General features: G+C 37.8%; 1 protein-coding gene across 2 annotated transcripts in view; it reads left to right on the forward strand.

The window, feature by feature from the left end:
* Positions 1-24,293, forward strand: part of phf14 (PHD finger protein 14) — a 162,160-nt gene that overhangs the window by 88,321 nt on the left and 49,546 nt on the right. The window contains exons 15-17 of one of the 2 annotated variants that reach the window (XM_056479624.1): positions 4,262-4,318; positions 4,522-4,643; positions 6,858-7,777. In XM_056479624.1, the coding sequence (XP_056335599.1) occupies positions 4,262-4,318; positions 4,522-4,643; positions 6,858-6,864 (186 nt within the window). In that variant the 3' untranslated portion in view covers positions 6,865-7,777. Of the gene's footprint in view, positions 1-4,261; positions 4,319-4,521; positions 4,644-6,857; positions 7,778-24,293 lie in introns of those variants that run through there. The other variant, XM_056479623.1, reaches the window with a different exon arrangement.

Raw genomic sequence — 24,293 nt, forward strand, 5'->3', positions numbered from 1 at the left:
GAGAGTTTGTGGAATTTCTAAAGACCAGGATATCTTCTTGGATTTGGACCATTAATGTGATAGTTCACCCAAAAATGAAAAATCTGTCATATACTCGTCCTCTACTTGTTTCAGACCTTTGTGGCTTTTGTTTTTCTGTTGAATGCAAAAGAAGATATTTTGAAAAATGTTGGAAACCTGTAACCATTTACTGTTTTTGCTACTATACAAGTCAATGGTTATAGGTTTTCAGCTTATTAAAAAAAAAAAAAAAAAAAAAAAAAAAATATGTGTGTGTGTGTGTTCGTTACACCTGTCCAACTGCTTGATAACGCACATTTCTGATCAGCCAATCACATGGCAGCAATTCAGTGCATTTAGGCATGTAGACATGGTCAAGACGATTGCCGCAGTTCAAGGTGATTTTAATGACTTTGGACGTGGCATGGTTGTTGGTATTTCAGAAACTACTGGGATTTTCATGCACAACTATCTCTAGGCTTTACAGATAATGGTCCAAAAAAGAGAAAATGTCCAGTGAGCGGCAGTTCTGTGGGTGCAAATGCCTTTTTGATGCCAGAGGTCGGAGGAGAATGGCCAGAGTGGTTTGAGCTAATAGAAAGGCAACAGTAACCCAAATAAACACTCGTTACAACTGAGGTATGCAGAAGAGCATCTCTGAATGCACAACACATTGAACCTTGAGGCAGATGGGCTACAGCAGCAGAAGACCACACAGGGTGCCACTCCTGTCAGCTAAGAACAGGAAACCGAGGCTACAATTCACACATGTTCACCAAAAATAGACATCAGAAGACTGGAAAAACGTTGCCTGGTCTGATGAGTCTCAATGTCTGCTGCAACATTCGGATCTTAGGGTCAGATTTTGGTGTCAACAACATGAAAGCATGGATCCATAATGCTCTGTATCAATGGTTCAGGCTGGTGGTGGTAGTATAATGGTGTAGGGGCTAGTTTCTTAGCACACTTTGGGCCCATTAGTATGAACTGAGCATCGTGTCAACGCCACAGCCTACCTGAGTATTGTTGCTGACCATGTCCATCCCTTTATGACCACAGTGTACCGATCTTCTGATGGCTACTTCCAGTAGGATAACGCGCCATGTCATAAAGCGTAAATCCTCTCAGACTGGTTTCTTGAACATGACAATGAGTTCACTGTACTGAAATGGCCTCCACAGTCATCAGGACTCAATCCAATAGAGCACCTTTGGGATGTGGTGGAAGGGAAGATTTGCATCATGGACAAGTAAGCAGCAACTGTGTGATGCTATCATGTCAATATGGACCAAAATCTCTGAGGAATATTTCCAGTACCTTGTTGAATCTATGCCACGAGAGATTAAGGCACTTCTGAAGACAAAAGGGGGTCTAACACAATACTAGTAAGGTGTACCTAATAAAGTGGCCGGTGAGTGTATTTTTATTTATTTATTTTTTTGTGTTCAACAGAATAAAGAGACTCTTACAAGTAGAAACCACTTGAGGGTGACAATTTTTTTAGGGTTAACTATCCCTTTAAGTAACCCACAAAAAGAAGCATTGAGTTTGAGTAAGACACACTACTACAGTTTATTTTGAGACAAAAAGTAAAATATTTCTAAATTGATTTATTCATTTTCTGTTATTTTATTAGTTCATAAGTTCATAAATTTTTTATGTTTATTAATTTTTATTTAATGAATTCTTTTTCTTTGTTTATCTGATGAAAAACCTTTTTGAATTGTATCTTGCGTATGGATTTTTCCTGTATTTTAAGCTACTTTGCTACTCTTTATTACAGTGCCTTTGTATGCACCACTAGTTTTTCCAATCTTGTGGAAATCGATTGAAAGTGTTTTGTGTGCGTTTTGTTTTAATTTATTTATTTAAGATTTTACATTGCGAGGTGCTTAATTAAAAAGTTTTTTTTTTCTCTCCCTTGGCTGTCCTCTTCCCAAGATTCTTCCCTACATGTACAGTACTTTACCATCACATAGAGCTTCTTGATGCAGAGGACAACCGATCTAGCCTTTAATAGATTACCTTAATCGAGTCTGCCATAATGAAGGAATAATGAAATAAATGAGTGCCTTTGTTTGGTGCCACCATCGAGGGAGAAGTGGCAGAGGCATTTAAGTGCCAATTGGCAGTGTGGAAGCAGTTAGCATTTATAATGATAAGTGTTCCATCTGCTGTGTGGTGGCAAGCCAAAGGCGACAGATGGAATTGTTTTCACAATCTGTTTAAATATGTTGTCGTTTTTTTTCTTCCCTTTTTAAAAAGCCCCAGCTTGGCACGCTCGTACGACCGTTTGCATTAAGGTGGAGATGTTTGATTTGATTCGTGCAGCGCCACTGTTGTTTTTTCTGCGTCTATCAGCCACTATCAGCCGCTGATGGTAGACAAGCAAAAACGCCATTGCAAAAAGTGTCACAGGAGAGTTGGATACTCGATCTTGGTTCATGGCACACACAAAAATCCAATTTAACACCCATCGTTGACCCAATTGCTGAATGACTTGATATCTGGATGGAGAGGAGCGGCGGTCTGGGCTTTAAACAAAGGGATTGAATCCCTCTTTGCCACACAAGGGGGAGCCGGACTGAATGAGAGATTTGGATTAGAGAAGAGCACCACTGTTTGACATCTGTAGCAGCTACAGTGAGCCGCAAGTCACCAGCTGCTCTGCGTGAGCTGTTTGCTCATGGAGAGCATGAAACTTTGTTCTGTTCCGCTTACTGCCACATGGCTTCAACAACATCACATTACAATCCAACTGAGCGGCTTTTCAATTCTCATTTTACTTTAATAGTTTTGAGTTTTTTTGGTTATGAATCCGGGAAAACATGTACTTCGTTATTTCGGCTTATGCAATTATTTCAACTTCATTGCCTGCATCTAATTTTAGGTGTAGCTTCATAGTGCACTGTTGGCTAAAACAACATGAGTAATTACTCAAACCTGTTAGAGATTTTTTTTTTTTTTTTTTTGTTGGAAGCCCATAGCCATACACTTCCCTAGTATATGTTTTTATTTTTACTATGAAAGTCAATAGTTACAGGTTTCTAATATTCTTTGTTTTAAAAATTTTGAACTAAACTTTACCCAACCTTTTTATCACCGCGGACTGGTCAATACTTGACAATTTTACTGCGGATCGGGTGAGGTTTCGTAGGTTATTAGGTGACCATAAACCATTTTATCAAAGGATGACAAGCTGACAAAACATTGCTGTAGTTCTGATACAAGTTTTATTTATGGAGAAAATTACAAAGCACTGCAGTGTTTGGGTGTTCTGTGTTTGTCTTAGATAATTAGTCTACCGAAATGTGTATATTCCATAAAAAGTATGAAGCTGATCAGTCAGTTCTTGTCACATGACTCGCGGTGCGCTCGTGGCATTCATTCAACTGAGTGCATCTGGAAGGCGCGCACCTTCAATGGAAATAACAAACTTGCGCAAACTCTAGAAAAGACTAGAACGACCCCTAAAAGGCTGCCGTCATTTGCTATTTCCAGCAGTTGATCTTCTTGCACAGACATGCTGGATTCACCTGATTTGTTGACAAACGGGTTGCGGATCTATTCCTTGGCAGTTTACGGGTCCTTCACTAGGCCTTTTTCCCTTAGCAAAGAAACTATTCAAAGACGTCTGTTTCTTACTCATTTTGCTGCTTGTGGGTTAAATTTAGGCGCTCAAGTGACCGAGATGTAACCGAGAGAATACCAATAGGTACCAAATGATCTACGGACTGGTACTGGTCCCAGTGGTTGAGGACTACTGAAATATTGTGTGCATTTTCATTTTCGTGTGAACTGTGACTTTAAACCTATTCTAAAACAGCCCAAAGTAAATTTTAATTTCAACGCTTTAACAACAATATTAGTACAATACGTTTGAGCTTGAGAATGATCAGTTTGAGTTGTAAAATAGAAAAAAATATATAGAAAATGTGACTTGCCATGTTTTTTTTTCTTTGTACTTCAGAACTTCAGGATTTTTCATTACTTTCTCTCTCTCTCTCTCTCTCTCTCTCTCTCTCTCTCTCTCTCTCTCTCTCTCTCTCTCTCTCTCTCTCTCTCTCTCTCTCTCTGTACCTTGTTTTTTTCAGCGATAATCCTTTTAAAGTAATTATTTCAGACTTATTCAAAGACATTTCTTAATGAATTCCTCCTTTACTTAATTATAACAAATTCAAATAGAGTAATCTGCTTTTCAAACTCTTTTTTTTAAACATTATACAATGTTGATAACCAAATGTAATTCCTATTTGTCCAGAGAACCAGAGGCCAGAAAAGGAAGAGGATGTCCATCTGTGAGGAAGAGAAGATGGAGGTGAGCTTTCCCTTCGTCACCCCCGCACTGCTTTAAGACTGTCTATCTCCCTCATCAACCTCTAATATTTAGAGAGCGTTATGAAGGAAGACAGCTTGTGTGTGTTTGCACAGCAATCTCAGCCCTCTCCACTCACCAGCTCCATTCAAAACACACACACACACACACACGCCGGTCGTCTCTAATAGCTTGCGTTTCCATAGGAACCACTGCCGAGGGAGCGTAGACAGAGGCAGTCGACTCTGCAGAAAAAGCCCAAAGCCGATGACACGCGGACCGAGTGCACCACCTGCAAGGGCCCGGGCGACAATGAAAACCTAGTGAGGTGGGTAAAGCTCGCGCGCCGCATGTCTCTGAAGCATCTGCGCGCGCGAGAGTGTGTTTGATCTGGTGGGGGGGAGGGGGAGGGGGAGGAGGGATATTTTCACTTCGTGATTAAAGTTCAGGCTTCATTATAAGGACTCTGCCATGCATGTGTGAGTGGGAGGTAGAGCCGGCTCCACGGGGCCCTCTCTATTTGGCTGCCACATGTATTTGCTCACTTGGTTTGGCAGTAATGAGCTGTCTGATTTACTGTCACCACTTGGCCCTCGGTATGAGGTTGTGGTTCCTCCGAACAGGATTATTTTAACGTAAGCGTCAGATCCAGATCAATTATCCCGCCTTACTTTAACATCTCCTCGTCATGCTCTTCAGTGCCGTAACCTTGTCATGTTTTTGTTCAAATATACGCAAACATGACTAAGAGACTTTTAATTGACGTTCACATAATAGAAGTGACAAAAAGTCACCAGTTTTCGCCCCGCCGCAATATGACTTAAATATGTTTTTTAGGTAATTGGAGAAAGGACTGTCAGGTTGCAAGTACTTCACAATGCAGAGTAGGGGATGTGCAGGGTTTGCTCTAGAAGTGACTGGTATGGCGAAATATGTTATCAACATCTCATTAGAGATTTCGCTAAATTGTTTGACAGAGTAGATAAATATATACATTTAATGCAGTATGACTGAGCTTGTCAAAGAAAGTAAAGGAGTTAACCGCAATTAATCATGATAAGAGAGCTCAAAATTATTTTGTTCTGACTGACTAACGTTGTGCGCTAATATGGTAGCATGCCACAGCCATATCACCATGCAGCCCTATTGGACCTATTGGAAGTGGTGTTAGTGAGACCAACAGGTAGCGCTCAACCTGCATCCTAATGCCCCAGTATAGTGAAGGGGACACTATACTGTCAGTGAGCGCTGTCTTTCAGATGAGACGTTAAACTGAGCTTCTGACTCTCTGTGGTCATTAAAAATCCCATGGCACTTCTCGTAAAGAGTAGGGGTGTAACACCAGTGCTCTGGCTAAATTCCCTCCATTGGCCCTTTCCCATTATGACCTCCCAATCGTCCCATCCGACAAATTGGCTGTATCACTGTCTCTTCACTCCACCGATAGCTGGTGTGTGGTGAGCGTACTAGCGCCATTGTCCTGTGGCTGTCGTCGCATCATCCAAATGGATGCTGCACACTGGTGGAGGGGTGAAGAGCTTTGGGTGTATATATAAATACACAAATTACAATTACATTATGCATGCGATTGCGAAATTAGCTATTTTTCGCAACTTACTGTGCTTCATTGGTCAAATAAACACATTGAACATATTTATTCACTTAAACACAGTTAGTTATGTCCTTAGTAATTAACGTAAACACAACAGCTGGGTAGACGCTGAATGTGTATCAGTATATTAGATCCGTGCAGGAGTTTTTGAACAACAGCCTTGTATATAATAGATTTTTTCCTTTGCAGAAACTTCCTACTGTATCTTGCTTCAATTCTAGTTTTAATCTAGCATTGCTAGGGTTATTTCTGTATCCTGTAATACTAACTTTTGTGTTAGAATTGAAAATCATTTCTCACAACTGCAAGTTTATAGCCTTTTTTCCACAATAAAGTCTTTATTTTATTTTTTATTTTTTTACAATTGGTCCTAAATTGTTATATATAAACTTGCAATAGAGAGTTTGTAAGTTTAAAAGTTCCAATTCTTAGAAGAAATTATTAGTAAAAATACAATACAATACAAATTATTAGTATTGTGTGATTGAAAAGTCACAGTTTGCTTCCTTCCTTTGTTATTCCACACCAGAAACAAGCTTTCATACTAATTAACCCTTCTGCAAACTGTTTTTAATATTAATCACTCCCTGCTACCGACTGAATAACCTTTGTATCTTTAATAAGCTTCAGTTATTTTTCATTTACACTGTGAAGACTAAGCGATGTTTGATTATTAAGCATCTGTAGTAATAATTACTACTTTGAGTTGGCTGCACCTGAAAAAACTTTTACGTGTCTCATTGCTTGCATCAAAACCAGTCTGTCATCCATCATTATCGTGAAATAAACTTTTTCACATCGTGAATTAAGATTTTGTTCGATATTTTGTGCCATCATTCAAAAAGCATCTCATTCGGGCTCGCTGCGGTTTGACCTCGGCTGTGGTGTGAGGTGTGTTGGCCTGACTCTTTCTATCTTTGCATTGAACAGGTTGTGAGAGCCGGGCAGCACCTCCTCCCCTAAAAAAGGACAGATGAGAGACAGACAGGGAGAGAGAGAGGCAAATTAACTGGCTTGAAGAGCGGCGTTGGGGTCGGTGGAGGAGTCACAGATGGTCCGCCCCCGACCGCCACCTTTCGTGCCATGGACTCGATTATGGTTAAACGACGATCCGGCGAAAATTTTTCGGACAGAGCGAAAAGCCTATCGTATGTGGACTAACATAAAAAAAGATTCGTTTTGCACTGGGTGGGGGACGGTCAACCCTCACTGGACACTATAAAAGGACTTTATATGGACTTTATGCGGACAGACTACTCAGTTAGCCAGTTTCGGAAGCACTAACTTACCCATAGGGCCGTTCTTTGTGGAATACATGAACGTTGACGCTGGTTTTGGCTTTTTAACTGTGGATTAAAGCAGATTCTGGGGCCGTTTCACCATCTTTGCAAGCATCTGGCCTTCTTTGGGCCTCCTGGACTTTCTCTCTTGCTTTCACATTGGCTCTGCATCAGCACACAGATCACTCTGTATATGCTTCTGAAAGCTACTTGTCTTCTGTCTTGCTTTTTATTATGAATGCTTTTGTTTCATGACTCTGTTTTACTTGTGCTGTGTAAATTATATGGTGCAAAGTAATTAGGTGGTAGAAATAAGAATCGGTAGAATCGTTTTATTGAAGTATTTTTTACTAGTTGTGATCGTGCAATAGAGCTTAATATGGTAATATTTGTATGTAAAGGTATAGTTGTTTCTTTAGTATCATATCAGTGATAGAGCAATACTTGCAAAAACAAAACTGGGCGTATTTCACCACAACAGATGATTTGTTTGAATATTAGTCATGTAATAAGTATAATGTATTTCTTTATGTTTCATAGTTTTCTTGACAATTCAGCACATTTCCTGTTCCAATTGTCATTATTTTAATGTTTCTAAACATAATTTTGTAATTTTTTTTATAGTTTTATATTTTTGTATTATTTGTTATCATTATTTTTGTCTCATTTAATTATTATTCATTACTGTAATACAGTATGAAGTGCAATAGTTTTTACTTACATTGTTTTATCATGTATGATTTTTAAACATTTAATTACATATATTTTTTTACATTACAGTGATGGCTTTTTTATGTTAAGTAATAAAGTGACCATTAAAAGGACTAATGTGCCAAAATAATGTCTGTATACAGTCAAGCCCAAAACTCACACATGCATGAATAATTTCGGGCTTGACTTTATACAGTGCTTCCCACACATAGACTTTACTTGGGTGGGCCGATATTTGGTGGCGACACATGAATAATGCTATTATTATCATTAATATTATTATTCTTTTACACTTTTTTTTGTATCCGCCCAAGAAATCCAAACATTCATGATCAATTAACCAGTGGAACATCTTCTCTTGCTCTGCACGTTTCCTACTGCTGGGTCTGTGTGCTTGAGAGCTGTCAACACTCACACAGACAGTCACGTGCTCTGTAGACCCACAGAGATGCCGTAGTTTCTGAATCTCCTAAAATATCCGGATTCAGGTTTTACTTTCGCTTTCTAAAGTTGCCATTATTTGTATGCGTTTTTGCATTACCTTTTCGCAGCCGACTCAGATAAACTTTACTATATACTCAGAGAGAACAAAATATAATGGCTGTAAAATATTTGTACAACATTAGAAATGGCTAATCAACTAATTTGCCTAATTTAATTAATCTACACTTTTTATTCTAGTAATTATTATCATTTTTCACAGTATTGTCTATTATTCATTTTCTCTGTTATTTATTTCTCGCTTGCAATATTTATTCATTTAATGATGTTAATATATTACATACTTTATACATAGCTAAAATGCTTTGGCAACCAATAAAGCAACTTTAGAGAGAGAGAGAAAGCAGCCTTAACCTGTTAGTGGGTGCACATGGCTCCTAAATTGCATAAAAGTAAGAGAAGTAGTGGATTTCTTTTATTTCAACAACCTTTTTTAACAACTTTAACCCATTGAAAAGAAAAGGTTTATAACGGTGTCATAATAAATAAAAATATAGTTAAAAATCAAATTATTTTTTGTTTGTCGCATGTAGTTGACCATTTTTGTGCTGTCAGTAAATGGTGCGTTTCAATTTGGCTACCACCACTAGTATATTTCAAACCTGTGGGAAGCACTGTTATATGTATTATTATTATTATTATTATTATTATTATTATTATTATTGTTGTTGTTTTCTCATCAATACTTTTTTATTTTTTATTTTTCAGAATTTTTTCCTCATGAATTTGCAGTGAAATATGCTTTGTAGATGCTCTTAACAGAAGAATCCCCCTGTAATTGACTCGCTGAATGCTAGAACTCTGACGTGACAGTAATTAGCTGAGAATGTAGGCTGTGTTGATATTTAGCCTTGCATCTGCTTTGACAGTCATCCAGTTTTATGTTTAAAAGAAATCCTAACTGAAAAGCACACACTCCAAACACTCCTCCTTATTCCCTTGCGTCTCTGACTACTGATAGTCCAGCTACCTAATTCCACAGCAGGGAAGCTAGCAGGCCAAAAGTTCCTTCTCTGACGGCATGTGTAGCTTCATGCCATTGGGAAGAGCTTCATCCCTCATGCGCTCTCAAACTGCTTACTCGCAATGGACCAGACACAACATTTCCTTTCCTGGGATTTACACATCTCTCCGTCTCGGGATGACTTTGGCTGGCCTTTCACCTCTCACCCTGCTGTATCTTGAGCCAGAGCTTTATCTCGCTCTCGTCTACAGCTGTCTTATACAGTAGCTCACAGCATATACTGTGTGTGTGTGTATTTGTCAGGCACATACTGCATCTGCTTTGCTGAGATAATGCTGCAAGATGGAGCCTTTTAGATTACAGGTCAGCTGTTAAGTCATGTGATGTCAGTTTAGTGAATTCCTGAGCTTTTTATGTTGTTTTCTGGCATAAGCCGTGCTGCAATTTTGGTTCCAAATGTTTTGGAACTTACAAGTTTGTTTGTACTTGAATTTATTGGGTGGCTACTTGATGTTTTACTTGCCTATTTATTGATTGTATATATGTCTTTAGTATTCTTCATAGTTAAAGGTGCAGTAGGTGATCTGCCAAAATCCACCCGCTAGCATAATAGCATTGAAAACACAGTCCTTCCCCTGTCGTCTAAAGCCACGCCTCCTGAAATCGTGAACGCGCACTCTAGTGACATCACTTGTAGAAGAAGTGCAGCAAGGAGGAGCTGGAGCTCAAGCTCCCCCTTGCTGGAGCTCAGCTCTGCCCATGTGGCTCTGCAATGAGTACCACTTAGGTAAAGATGACAGTAGACAACCCACTAGATCATGTCATTCGCCAGTTAGAAAACTTTATAGTACGTTATAACACTACAATTTCCAATGAAAAACTGTTTTATAACTTGCACGTTTTCAGTTGTGTAGCAAGCAAAACTTGTCATGATGTGCAATATTTCATGCATGCAAGGATCACTGAACACTCTCTCACACGCTTTTTCCTAAAGAAACTATACCTAGCAAACCATATGCAAGCCATATGCTAAGCCATACTTAAAGTTGAAGTCGGTATTATTAGTCCCCCTGAATTATTAGCCCCCTGTTTATTTTTTCCCCAATTTCTGTTTAATGGAGAGAAGATTTTTTTCAACACATTTCTAAACATAATAGTTTTAATAACTCATTTATAATAACTGATTTATTTTATCTTTGCCATGATGACAGTAAATAATATTTGACTAGATTTTTTCAGGACACTTCTATACAGCTTAAAGTGACATTTAAAGGCTTGACTAGGTTAATTAGGATAACCAGGCAGGTTAGGGCAAGTTATAGTATAACGATGGTTTATTCTGTAGGCTCTCGAAGAAAAATTAGCTTAAAGGGGCTAATAATTTTGATCTTGAAATGTTTTAAAAAATTAAAAACTGCTTTTATTCTAGCTGAAATAAAATAAGACTTTCTCTAGAAGAAAAAAATGTTATCAGACTTACTGTGAAAATTTCCTTGCTCTGTTAAACATAATTTAATAAATATTTATAAAAGAAAAAGAAAAAAATCAATTGGGGCTAATAATTCTGACTTGAACTGTACATGCTATTTCAGAGTGAATATTCAGAGTAGCATGGTAAACAATATAAGGAGCACCTCACAAGCTGTCAACCAATGTGATGCGAATATAAAACCAACTTCACCTCAGTAAAGCAGGCTAGGCGGAACAGCAATATGTACTGATGTTTTGCCGTTAAACTAAATAAAACTCTACATCATCGATGCTGTAAAAGGTCCCTTATGAAATTGAAAATAGTCACATCAATCTTTCGCTGGGAGATTTCAGTGGCTGAACCACACTTCTGTGCATGTAACCCCTTTGTAAAACAACACAATCTACATAAGCTTTGCTTGAGTAAAATAGTTTTAAAACATTACCTGTCTAAAAGAAATACTTAAGCCATGGTGTCCTCCTTCCTTCAGCATGCAAAAGTAACTCCAATATTCATTCAGGATTTTAAAAAGTTCAGCATTTGTTTTTACCGCTGTGATTGTCTCAAGTGCACGCACAAATGGCGGATCTGCGTGAACAGTGGTGCGCAGATATACAAATCTACATTTGTTGACCAACAGTTTGGGCTACTCAAATTTTAATTGGACAAACCTTTTTAGTTTTATGCCTCACTCAGAATATAAAAATACATATAAATACTTTTAGATCATTTACTTTATTCACTACTATGGAATTTGGAATGTGAAGAGATTTTTAACCAGCACAACAAAAATGTTTCTGGAGACAATCACCTACTGCACCTTTAATATGTCAATGTGACTTGAGCTGAGATTAAATTTGGCATTGCATTTGTGAGTGTTTTAGTCCTATACTGTATATATATGCAGTGTTTTGTTGCCTTGTGTTATTTTGCGTGAGTGTGGTTTTAGGACAAAGGCATTGCATCCTGCAAGCCTTAATAAATTTTAGATTTTTTTTTCACCTCATTGCTGCCATAAGTTACATGTTGTCTGATGGTTGAAGTCTAGTCTAGTTTATAAGTCTACTGGCATGAAGTCTAGTTTATTTGGGTGGCCCACTTTATTTATAAAGTGCAATAAAACAACAGTTGTTGGCCATTGTGCTGTACACACCTTGGGTTATAAATGATCAAAAATAAACAACAGCAGGTAAAACAGGATACAGTACAACCAACATATCAGAAAACATTGAATGCACACCGCAGAAACAAAGATAATTTTCCTCCCAATTTAAAAGCTTTTTCTAAGAGATGTAGTTTGAGGTTTCCTTTGAACAATGATTCATTAAAGATTGTTCTACTAGACATAAGTATCCCATTTCACATTTTGGCACCTACTACAGAAAAAGCTCGCTCTCCTTTTTTCTTTAGTTCGGATTTGGAGACATTTAACATTTTCTGGTTCGACGACCTTAAACATCTGCCAGAATATTTGTAAAAGTAATAAGGTTAGAAAAATAAGACGGTCCCTGACCATTTAATACCTTAAAAACATACAGTACAATTTAATCTCTATTCTATAACATATCGGCAACCAGTTTAGGGAGCACAGGATGGGGTAATGTGTAACTTGGACCCCAAACGAATGATTTCAGTCTTAAAGAAATGAAAAATGTCAATGTCTTTTGTGTAATTATGCCCTTGTTACCATTTAGTGGACTTTCATACTACCACTTCGCCTTACATTACAGTTCAGTTTTCTTTGGATAATTTAAGATTGGATTGTACTAATCAACCATCCATAAATCTTTTTTTTCTTTTATTTTCTCTGTTCCAGACTATTGAATATTTAACACAAATATAAAAAGAAATATTGGTCCCACATTATATCAAATGTCCTTAACTACTATGTACTTACATCAAAATATAAATACAATGGACTTAAGGGGTTTGTAATGTGTTGCAGAAGACTTCTGGTGCTCTTGAGGTGGCATACGAGGTTAGACACTGGTTTTTGGTGTGGGGTAAGAACTACGTAGAAGTACTATGTAGATAAAGCAGAGACACCAGCGCACTGTTTACAACGCATGAAATATTGGAAGAAAATCCTTAATATTTTAAACGGCTGATAAAATGGACTTGTTTAGCTAATTAGTATTAGTACTTTTGTTTTTTCTTTAATTTTGGCCATTAATTCTTATTTAATATTTTTCTCTTTATATTAAGTGGTCTTAACTAATATTTACTTACAGTGAAATTAATACTTTGTTTAAATGTTATGCTTAATTAAAGCATGAATGTGATATATTTCTGTAATTACATCTTTAATTACACTATTTACATCCCTTACACCTTAACCCTACCCATATCACCAAACCTGTCCCTCACCCTACTCGTATACCATCTCAAGAGCACCAGAAGTGTTCTGTAATACATTATGAACACCATAAGTACATTGTATTTATATTTTAATGTACGCACATAGAAGTTAAGGATACTTAATATAAAGTGGGACCAATATTTCTTTTTAAATATATACATGTTAAATATTCAAATTAATAAAAATAATAATAGATAAAAATGAAATAAACAACACTGTATGGTTTTCGGTAGAGTCTAAAAGTATTGATGTACAGAAATGTAATAACCAAATGTAAAATAACACTTTATTGTATAAATAAATATAATTAATTGTTGATAAAATAGCAAACTTTGTTAAAAATTTTTTTGCCCAAATGGTTTAAATTCACTTTAAATTTTATAATAAAAATCATTCACACTATTAAATTAGAATTCAACTTTGCAATAACTGCTCTAATCACATGTTCTGCACTGTGGTTCCTGGTTAATGTTAGTCTAAACTTGACATTGCAGATGTTGCGATATGACTATATCAGATTCATGCATTGCGATATAGTTGTTAAAGGCTTAATAGTAGTATGCATTGTCGAACTTATTAAAAAGCTAGATGGGAAAACACATGCGTTTTATTTACAAATGTAAATCGTGTGATACTTAAATTCTGTTTATATCAGCCACATACCCCTCTACAATAATACATACGATCTTCAAAAACTCAATAATCTGAATTGCCCTTTTAAAGATCATGTGAAGGGCTTTGAAATGTAATTTTTTTTATGTAATTGTTTGATTGATTGTTATGTAATTGTCTGATTGTTTGATGTAATTGTAGCAGAAAATGTAAAGAGGGTGGGACTTAAGCCCCTTTCACCCCTATCAAATTCGATCAATAATTTTACGGAAAGAGAAGTTGTGACTTTACCGGTAATTTACCGGAATGCTGCTCTGTGTGAACGCATCCAATCAGAACATTCAGACGCATTCACATCCGCGCTGTTTATGAAAATAAAATCCTTTGGATATTTTTCCAGACACATTTAGCTGCTAAATGTTAGTCAGATAACGTTTCCATGTTCCTTCTGAATGCCTGCTGTGTGAAAAATATTGATAAAATGCTTATGATAAACCGCTGTTTATTTACCTTCAAACTCTGCTTCAGTTGCTTGACGCGTGTGCACGTGAAGAAGTGGAACGGTGAGCGCCAGCACACACACACATTATGCATCTCGACATGTGAAAGTGTTCCTCCATATCATTAAAATTGTTTACAATACTTATCCAACCAAAGAATTTGTAATGTAGTCAAATTTCAAATTAAACGCTTTCTTAATTTACCGGTAAAGTCGTTCCAGAAATGTTCTGAAATCTCTGTGTGAAAGGGGTTATAGAGTAGCTCCGCCCCGTTAAAAAAAACAGCAAATAGCATTTTGTTTTAATAATAATAATTAATTAAATAAATAATAATAAACTTTATTTTTATAAAGCGCCTTTAAAAGTAGCATCTCAAGGCACTTTACAGACATAAAATGTGTAGACATTGTGCAAAATAATAATAATAGATCTAAAAATCATATAAAAGTAAAATTAAAGCTTCCCTAAAAAAGTAAGTTTTTAGGAGATGATTTAAAAATACTCAGGGATTCTGCATTGCGAATATCAGAGGGTAAAGAGTTTCACAATTTTGGTGCCAATGAAGAGAATGTCCGGTCTCCCATAGATTTTAGCCACGTTGCCTGAGATCGAGTTTTATCACCGCCAGTGAGAGTGGTTGAGCTCAAGCACATCAAATTAAAAGCATATTAAAGGGGGCGGGACATGTCAGATGCTAGAGAGTATTTGATTGGTTAAGATTTGATGCGAAAAAAAATGTTGCTCGATTTAGGTGGAAGCTTTACATGTTTATATTTGTTTTGTCTTCCAAACGTGAATTTTGTCAGTGTTTTGGAGCACACTAGCTAATAGACATCCTAAAAACTAACAGATTGAAACTAACATCTAAAAAACAAATGTTTTAATTTCACTGGACCTTTATTCTTCGCTTTTGGGTTTTTGTATCAATAACTCTGTGTGTTGTTCAGTCATAACAGTTTCAATGTTTGCCATGACCTTGATAGTGAACAAAAAAAGAGCATCTGCAATCCTAACATTATTTCAGTTAGTGAAACGCTCTCTTTCCTTCTCCGAACATTTATCCTCTCCATCCCTGTATTCCAGTTTCGCACATCTCATCTGCTCACACTAGCGCATTCTTCCTGTCTCTCCCTCTCTTTGCCTGTTTTCCCCCAGTCGTCTCTCTCTCTTCCCTGTGCCAAACCCAGCTCTACAAAGAGCGATAGGAAGGCTGAGAGGCTTTCATGGGGAAATCTAGTTAGGGGCATAACAAAAAGCCCAGTGTGTTTGCTAGCAAGCGAATAGCATTTGTGCTTATATGACGACAGCAGTGGGGGAACAAGGCTACGTCTCTGTGGCCCGGGCCTAGCAAAAGCTCTGAGCCTCTTATTGTGGTGGACCGGAGTGATCGAATCACCTCGGCATGACCAAAACCTGAGCACCCCAATCCCTCATACTCAGTCCAGTGGTCTGGTACGAGGGGTCCGGCGGGATGAGCGGATCCAGGGTGCAGAAACAAGAGGGAGGAGGAGGATGTTCTGGAAGAGCAGTAACCTTTCCGATGATGAGCGCCTTTCCTATTACAGACCTGACACGGGATCCTGGGAGATGATTTAATGGCGGCATTTTGTTTTTGCTGACTTCACCTCTTTTTTCCCTCTTTTTTTGCACTCCCCACCACTATTAAAACAGAAAACCCAAGCGGCAGAGTGTGGGAAGAGTGGCCAAGCAGCTAAAATCTATTACGCCACGGCTTCTACGGTGTCTTTTATCCTAGCCAGTTCGCTGCAGTGTTATGTGTGCGCCGCTGGTCCTCGGGATCCTGCGCCTCCTCCTCCTCTTTGTGCTTTTGCTGGATGACTTGCGCAGCCCAGAGGTGCCTAACTAATTAGCAAAAGCATGGGAGAAGCTGGTGAACTGCATTGCTGCCAAAGCAGACTGTCTGGAAGGGGTCCAGAGCAGAGGCGATGTAGGATGCTGTGTGCAAAAAAACAGACAAACTTCCCCTCCAGGTCCAAAATAAATGACGTTTAAAAGAGGATTCTGGGTTTAATCCAGGGGAAAGTCAGTCAGTGGTGTTTGTGACTTAAAATGTATTGCAAACAGTTAAGAATTTCCTCGTGACAGCCTGAAAAAAAAAACATAATATGAAATCAAGGTTACTATGTGGCACTTTCAATGAAAGTGAGTATAAATTAAGTTTTTTTTTTTTTAAGATTTTAGTTTATGAGTGCTTTATAAAATCATTTACATTTATTCTGTTTTAAAGGGCACCTACATCTTACACCTTTTTCAAGATTTAATAAAAGTCTTTTTGTCTCCATAATGTGTCTGTTAAGTTTCAGCTCAAAACACCCATCAGATTATTTATTATACCTATCAGAATATTGGAATTTGCTGCTTTAACCACAATGTAGCTGTTTTTGTTACCTGTGCCTTCAATGCTAGTTCTTCCCACCCACTGTTCCCATGTGGCTGCGTCAGATAAACAGCACAGTGACAGACATGAAGGACACAGATCTCACATAACTTTTGTTAGAAATACTAGTTAAAAAGTTTCTAAATGATTATTTGATGTGTTTGTTGTGGAGTTAATTCAAGCCTTTTCGCAACTATGAGTCACACACAACGTCGTTACAAAGTTCACACACACAGTTTTTGCACGGCAAATGTGACAGGATACACGTTAATATCCTCTGCTGTATGGATATCCGTTATGTTAATGTACAAAATAAACCTGATTTAACGTCCACAATCCGGAATTGAAACGTCTTCTATTATAATTGTACTGACATGCGGCTGTGGTAATAAAGATGGTGAAATCACTGTAGTTCATTACAAACATGCAGGGTTTTAAAAACGTTTTAAACTTGTAAAACTCATTCTTGATCACATTTGATGATGATTGATGATCACAGAGAGCTGAACAGATCTTTTAATCCCAGTTGCTTTGCGCACGTCCTGTCTTGTTGATATTATTATTCGCATTACTACAGAGACATGTTAATACACGGTTGTCAATCAAATCCGTGGGTGGGGAAACTGCACTCCTACATCACGTTGCGGTGGGCCTCAAAATGAGAGGGATTTCGATCCCATTTTAATGTCAGGAAAATTAAATAAAGATACTGTGGACACACTATACCTACACACAGTTCTGTCCAAACAGCTCACAAAAGATGATTTTTATCTAGGTGCCCTTTAATCTTTACATTTTGTGACTTCCCTTTTAGTTTGAATAATTATTTACTTTTTTGCCTTGTTTTTTTCATGGTGACAATGTACAGCTGGTTATATAAGTTTTACATTGACCCAAACATTCAAACTATTCAATCAAAGTCAGTATATTGATCATTTACTCATTTACTCACAGTTTGCTTGGAAACATAACTGAGGAATTGTTTTTTATTTTATTTCATTTCATTTCATTTTATTTTTTTTTTGCCAAAAATGAATGAAGTATTGAATGTTTTGAAGCTGGTAGCCATCAATATCCATTCCAAGAATATTTTCTTTGTGTTTAACATAAAAAAAACTCATAAGGCAGTGGTCTCAAACTGCTGGCCTGCGGGCCATTTACAGTCCACCCTCCTCCTCCCTCCGGCCCGTAACTGACGTCAAAAATATAACGCGATTCGGCCCGCCAAAACATTTTTTTTTAACCTCTATCATTGTTGTGCAGTCGCGTCTAGCCACTTGTGGTTTTGACCCGTCACCTAGTCGACATTTAAATTAATTAATTTTACTTTCATTTTCTCTTAGTGTATGGTTGAGAGTAACACACATGCGTTTTATTTCTGTGGTTGATTTAATCATTGAAATATATGTCTGTAAGTGCTCTATTTTTACTAAAGCTCTATTTTGTACATATTCAAGGGTCGTTTGATTATCAGTTTTATTCCACTTGTATTTTGTTGTACAAACACTTCTTCATGGCTTACACATTATGCTGGTGGTGTAACAAATATGATTAATTTGCTAATGTTTGATTTAAATGGTCTCATTTAATAGATTTTCCTCATATGCTTATTAAGATTTGCACAAAACTATGTACATTAGTAAAATTCTACTGCTGGTTGAATTGAACTTGTTAAAGTAAATGTGAATATGTACATACTTTCCCCCTCTTTGTTGTAGTTTTACAAAAAAGAAAGATATTGAGAAGAACAATTGCCAGTAAAGTCACTTAAGTTACCCAAACTGCTTTCACATATAATTGGTTGTTACAGAATAATAATTATTATGCCTATTAGCCTATTTGTAGTATTTCCATAGCAATTTAAACAACCCCTTCACTTTGTACAACAAGAAACAAAAAGCTTGAGTTTTGACTGCATATACTCTGTCTAACACTCGGCCATACACACAACAACCACAAAGATATTTCAACAACTGATTCGTGACACGATAAACATGCTGATTTGCATTACCGCTGGTGACAGGTAATGCTTGAAATATAAATGTCACGTCTGTTGTCCTAAGACGCATCAATTATGTCAGGTTTCCACTTTCTTTCTTGTGCTTGAATGTTAAAGCGGTACTCCTATGAATTTTTAGTCACTGAAATGGCCCCCCGCCAATTTGAGTTTGAGACCCCTGTCTTAAGGTGTGAAGCATGTAAAGATACATGTAACAATATGTCAATTCCTAGGTGAACTATTCCTTCAATTTGGGTGGTGGCTAACATTAGCTCACAAGTATGGTCTAACTTGACCAAACCCAGAATGTCCCTTTTAACATCATTCAAACTCACCAGTAATCAGGAGAACAACTGTGCAAAAGTTGGCACATCATGGCCCCCTGCTGTCCATTCAGAGGAACACACCATGTCCCGCAGGTGGCTGATGCTGTTTAAAGTTACCGTCCCCATCGGCGGTCCTGCCATTGAGCATGAGACTAAATGAATGAGTGAGCTGTGTGGTAATGAGCTAATAAAGAGGAGTTACTTTGCCAGTGCACGGCTCGACCGCTGCATCCCCTGCTGTAAGGCCATTCATTGCCTCTCCTCCTTGTAAAACAAAGGCCTCTTAATAATACCATTCCCACCTCAACAGTAAATCAAAAAGGAGGCGGCTCACAAACGCTGATAATCTGCTCCCTCAATAGAAGGGATTCACAAAAAGCCACGGGGGCACTTTGTCATGGCCCGCAGTCAATGGCCGAGCGGCTTGTGCCATATTGATCCCTGTCACGTGGCGGCTCCCCGAGTAATTGTGCTGGACCCAAGTGATAAATTTGCTGTGTTTGTACCATCCTTATGGAGCGAAAGTAGGGGGGCGAAGAGCTAAAGAGTTTCAGAAACACTACGGATATTGTTAATTCCAGGAATTAGCTCATTTATCGGTCAGTTTATCAAAATGATAGCGTGCACTGTTTTGTTCTGACAAAATAACCGTACGGACGACTCAAGGTTTAATTGGTGCGCAAGAATCCATCGCTACCATTAAACGCATAGGTTTTGTTCAAGAGCTTTGCCTTTCTGCCGCCCAAGCGTTTTCCTGGGGTCACAGAGGAAATTGCTCTCCCTCGCTAGAAGTTAATCCACAAAAGGGCCAGCCAAAATTACCATGCAGATTAATCCCTTAACATAAAACCTTTAATTACAATGTTCAAACATTTAGGAAGTAATCCGCTCTTTATTTGGGAATTAAAGGGGTGTTTTAGCAGTAGCTTATCAGGAGTAGCGCAACGCTTCTTGTTTGTTGCCTTGTTTTGCGCTAGTTCTGGACGTCCTCGAATGACATTTCATTAGATCGTCGTGGCGGATGGAAATCAGCGTTTGCTAAGGCATGCATTATTATTAGTCGTCTTTGTACTTTGGAACAAAACACATCAGACGGGAATCCAGGATCATTTGATACTTGAAATCATGCAGCTTGTTACAGAGGATGTGCTATTACTTTTCAAAGCAATCAGACTTCCCCGGAAGCTGATAATGATAAAGATCCCATAGATACTGATGGAGCGACTGAGCCATATCTAGGGAACAGAATGTCTGAGGCATTAGGATTGGCTCATTATGATCCTTTGACCCTTCAACTGACATGTTTGTGAAATCGTAGTTCAATATACGGTGGACTGCAGTTTAAAATGAATGCTTGGAGGAAGTATGATACCAACAAATTCTGTTCCTTTTCACACTAATGATATTTACAGAGACATATTATCAATGATTAAAGGATTATTATCATGCAGTTCTTTTCCCAAAACCAAATAAATACCACAAAACAGCTTAACAGTGTCTAATATTTACAATTGATTAATTTTGCCTCCACTACCTACCTCCATATGGACCACTTTTCTGTTGTCAGTTTGCTCGATAGCTCCGTTTGTACATAGTTGTACTTGTGAGTGTTTGATAATAGAAGAGATAAAAGAAATGTAAAATCAAGGTAAATCAATGTAGTCGCATTGCGCTTTTTTCTTACATTTTGTTTTGAAAGCACTAATGGGTCTAACATTTACAATTGAATAATTTTGCCTCCACCACCTACCTCCATATGGATCACTTTTCTGATGTGGTTAGTTTGCTTGATAGCTTCGTTTTTACATTGTTGTACTTGTGACGCAGAGTGTTTGATAACAGAAAACATAAAAGCAATGCAAAATCGCAGTAAATCAGTGTAGTCGCGGTGCGCTTTTCTCTTACATTTGCTTTTGAAAGGACTATTAGGTCTAATATTTACAATTGAATAATTTTGCCCCCACTACCTACCTCCATATGGACCACTTTTCTGGTGTGGTCTGTTTGCTCGATAGCTCTATTTGTACATTGTTGTACTTGTGACGCAGAGTGTTTGATAACAGAAGAGATAAAAGCAATGCAAAATCAAGGTAAATCAATTTAGCCACAGTGCGCTTTTCTCTTACATTTGCTTTTGAAAACACTATTGGGGAAATGTTTAGGTCAGTGATTCCCAAGTGATCTGTACAAAAAGCCTTCTCGTGGACATGTACAATGGTGTGTATCTGAAATATACAATAAAATGAACACCAACAGTAGTCTACTTATTTTGGATGTCTCCTTTATCTGACCCATTAACTTCATGTTTTGGAGTCTCTTGTAATGTTCTGATGAGTTGATTCAGGTGTGTTTGATTAGGAAGAGGTTGAAAATGTGTACTGTTGGTGTGCCTTCAGGAACACGGTTGTGAAACACTGAATGTAGACAGTGCCCTCTAGTGAATTTGTTATCTGAAACGTGCAACAAAACATACCCGGAGCAATGTATTTTGCAAAAATGTAGATTGAGGCATGTATTACTAATGAGCCTGGATTGGTTTTTATTTATCCAACACAAGTAGTCAGCTGAGATGCATTAGTGTTTCATCTGGTGTTAACATGCATTCAGGTTTGTCTCTTGAGAGCACTGACAAAGTACAGCTGGTTATATACGTTTTTCATTTAACCAAACATTTAAACTATTCAAAGTCAGAATATCGATCATTTACTCACTACATTTGCTCAGAAACATAATTGAGGAATTGCTCTTATTTTATTTATTTATTTACTCAATATTTTTTTTCAGATTGGCTAAAATGTAGACAGTGCCCTCTAGTGAATTTGTTTTCTGAAACGAGCAACAAAATGTACCCGGAGCAATGTATTTTTCATTTTGTAAAATGTAGACTGAGGCATGTATTTTCAATGAGCCTCGATTGGTTTTTAATGATCCAACACAAGTAGTGGTCAGTGTTGTCAGCTGAGATGCATTACTGTTTCATCTTGTGTTAACATACATTCAGATGTATCTCTTGGGGGCACTTGTGTTTGTATTTTGTCGAGAGGCTTCTCTTATTTTATCAGGACTTATCTACATTAGTTTTACATTAGGATATTTTTCACAATGTAATTCATTCATGTGATGACATTGCTTCAGTGTCACAGGATCCAACATAAGGCTGGGCGATATGGCAAAAATGCAATCTCGATAATTATTTTCCATATTGAACGATAACGATACATATTTTGATATAAGTTGTTAATGCTTTCCGATTAAAAAAAAAGTACTCTAACAATGACTGAAGCCACAAAAATCAAGGGTTCGTTAAATGGCATAACATTTCCGTCCAATTAATTTTCTTTCTCTAATATCAACACTTTTAGATTCCCATTGTGGCACATTTCTGCTGTGTGATTGGCTTTTAGATAAATAAAGAGTTAAAAAAAGTGCAGAGCTTATCATTGTTATTGACATCAATTTTATCGCGATTCGATATAATATCGTTCATCGGCCCAGCCCTAATCCATCATAAATATAACATGCTGATTTACAAGATTTATTTGATGAATAGAAGTTTAAGAAACAATATTTAACAATATTACAAATGTCTTTACTGTTATTTTTAAACATGTTGATGTATTTATTGCTTTATACATGTATATGTTATTATTATTTTTATCACTGACACCAAACAGTAGTTTATACTATTCTAATTTTTTATCTCTCCAAAGCTGTACAACAAAACCTGCATCACAATCTCTTACATTCTACACATCTGTGTCAATCTGTCTCCATCCTGCTTTTATTCAATCTTTTACTGGATGCCTGTAGTTTAAGACCAATCAATTTATTCTGATCCCCTCAAACAAGGCAACATTATCATTTAATGAGAAGAGATATTAATCTCCGCAGTGATATTTCTGTTGTGCCCCTTTGCTATCTTTTCTCCAAATTTTACCAGTCGGCCCTAAATGTTCCAGGAATTGTTCTGATGTTGATGATTGCCCAAGTCTCTCTCTCTCTCTCTCTCTCTCTTTAAAATGCAAGATGATTGCAGTAATAACGATCCGTAAAACGGCAGCCGGGAGCCAATTTAACTTAAATATATATCCTGTTCACTTTTATCCAGGGGAGATTTGGAATTGTACATTACGGTATTAAAACATCCTCTGATTAAACAGAGTTGTCATGCGTTATCTCTATAATCACCGGGCTGTGTAGACCAAAGCCTCCGTCTCCAACTCAGCTGACCGGATCAGCCTTTAAAAGGAGCTGAAATAGAGTTCTAAGTGGTAGGATGAGAAGAGATCAAGCAACAGAGCCACCGGGCTTTAACCCTGCACCAAAAAACCAGCGAGACCACAACGGCGGGGGGAGGCTGAGCGTGCCGGGGGTCTCTAAGAACTGCTCTTAGAGATTAAACAGTAGATGAAAGAGGATACGCATCACTAGCCCGGAGCAACATGTGTCACAGACAAAAGCAATCAATCGTGTTTTTCCCCTCACCTCACATCCCAATAAGATTACATCAATCAATAGACGCTCTTATGAGTGATTGGATTCCGTCCGAGATCGGAGGAGAGAGTTGGAGGGGAGGAGAGAAACGAGCAGCTCAATTTTCCCAATGATTAAAGCGGACCCAAATTGCTTTGATAACATCAAGGACTTTGTGACGGGGTCCAGAAGGGCAGTGTGCGGAGCAGATAGCAGTTGGCGCATGCGTGTTGCTGGAAATGTGAAGGAACGAGGATAAGGCTTCACCCTGTGGAGCAGAAACTCTCTCAAAACTTCTCATGTGGAGCAGTTTTGTTTTTAGCAGATTCTGTCTTTCTTTCTAAAGTTCAGTGATTTAGTCACTTCCGTGTTGATGAGAAGAAATCCAACCCAGGCTCATTCTGAGTACGTACTGCTATATACATTTCTGGAGAGCACCAAATACGTCTCAGGAGCTACATTTTTAGGCAGTTTTTGTTTTCGTGAGTCCACCAGAGGCCGCTGTGCACACTTTTTCAGATCTCAAATTTCTTTTGCGTGTGCCATTTGTGCCTGCTGTTCTTGTTTAAATCCCCCAGAGGGCGCTGTCGACTGATTGATTGACTAACCGATCGAATGACCCACCCTCCTCCTTCCCTAAACCCAACCAATAATGTTTTCAAAAGCACCAATTGACCCACCCACCCACTTCCCTAAACCCAACCGACAGTTTTAAACAGCAATCCAGAAAAAGAAAAGCCCTCGCCTGATTTTTATCACGTTTTCAAATTTT

The sequence above is a fragment of the Danio aesculapii genome, chromosome 19 (assembly GCF_903798145.1).
Source record: "Danio aesculapii chromosome 19, fDanAes4.1, whole genome shotgun sequence".
NCBI classification, from domain to species: domain Eukaryota; kingdom Metazoa; phylum Chordata; class Actinopteri; order Cypriniformes; family Danionidae; genus Danio; species Danio aesculapii.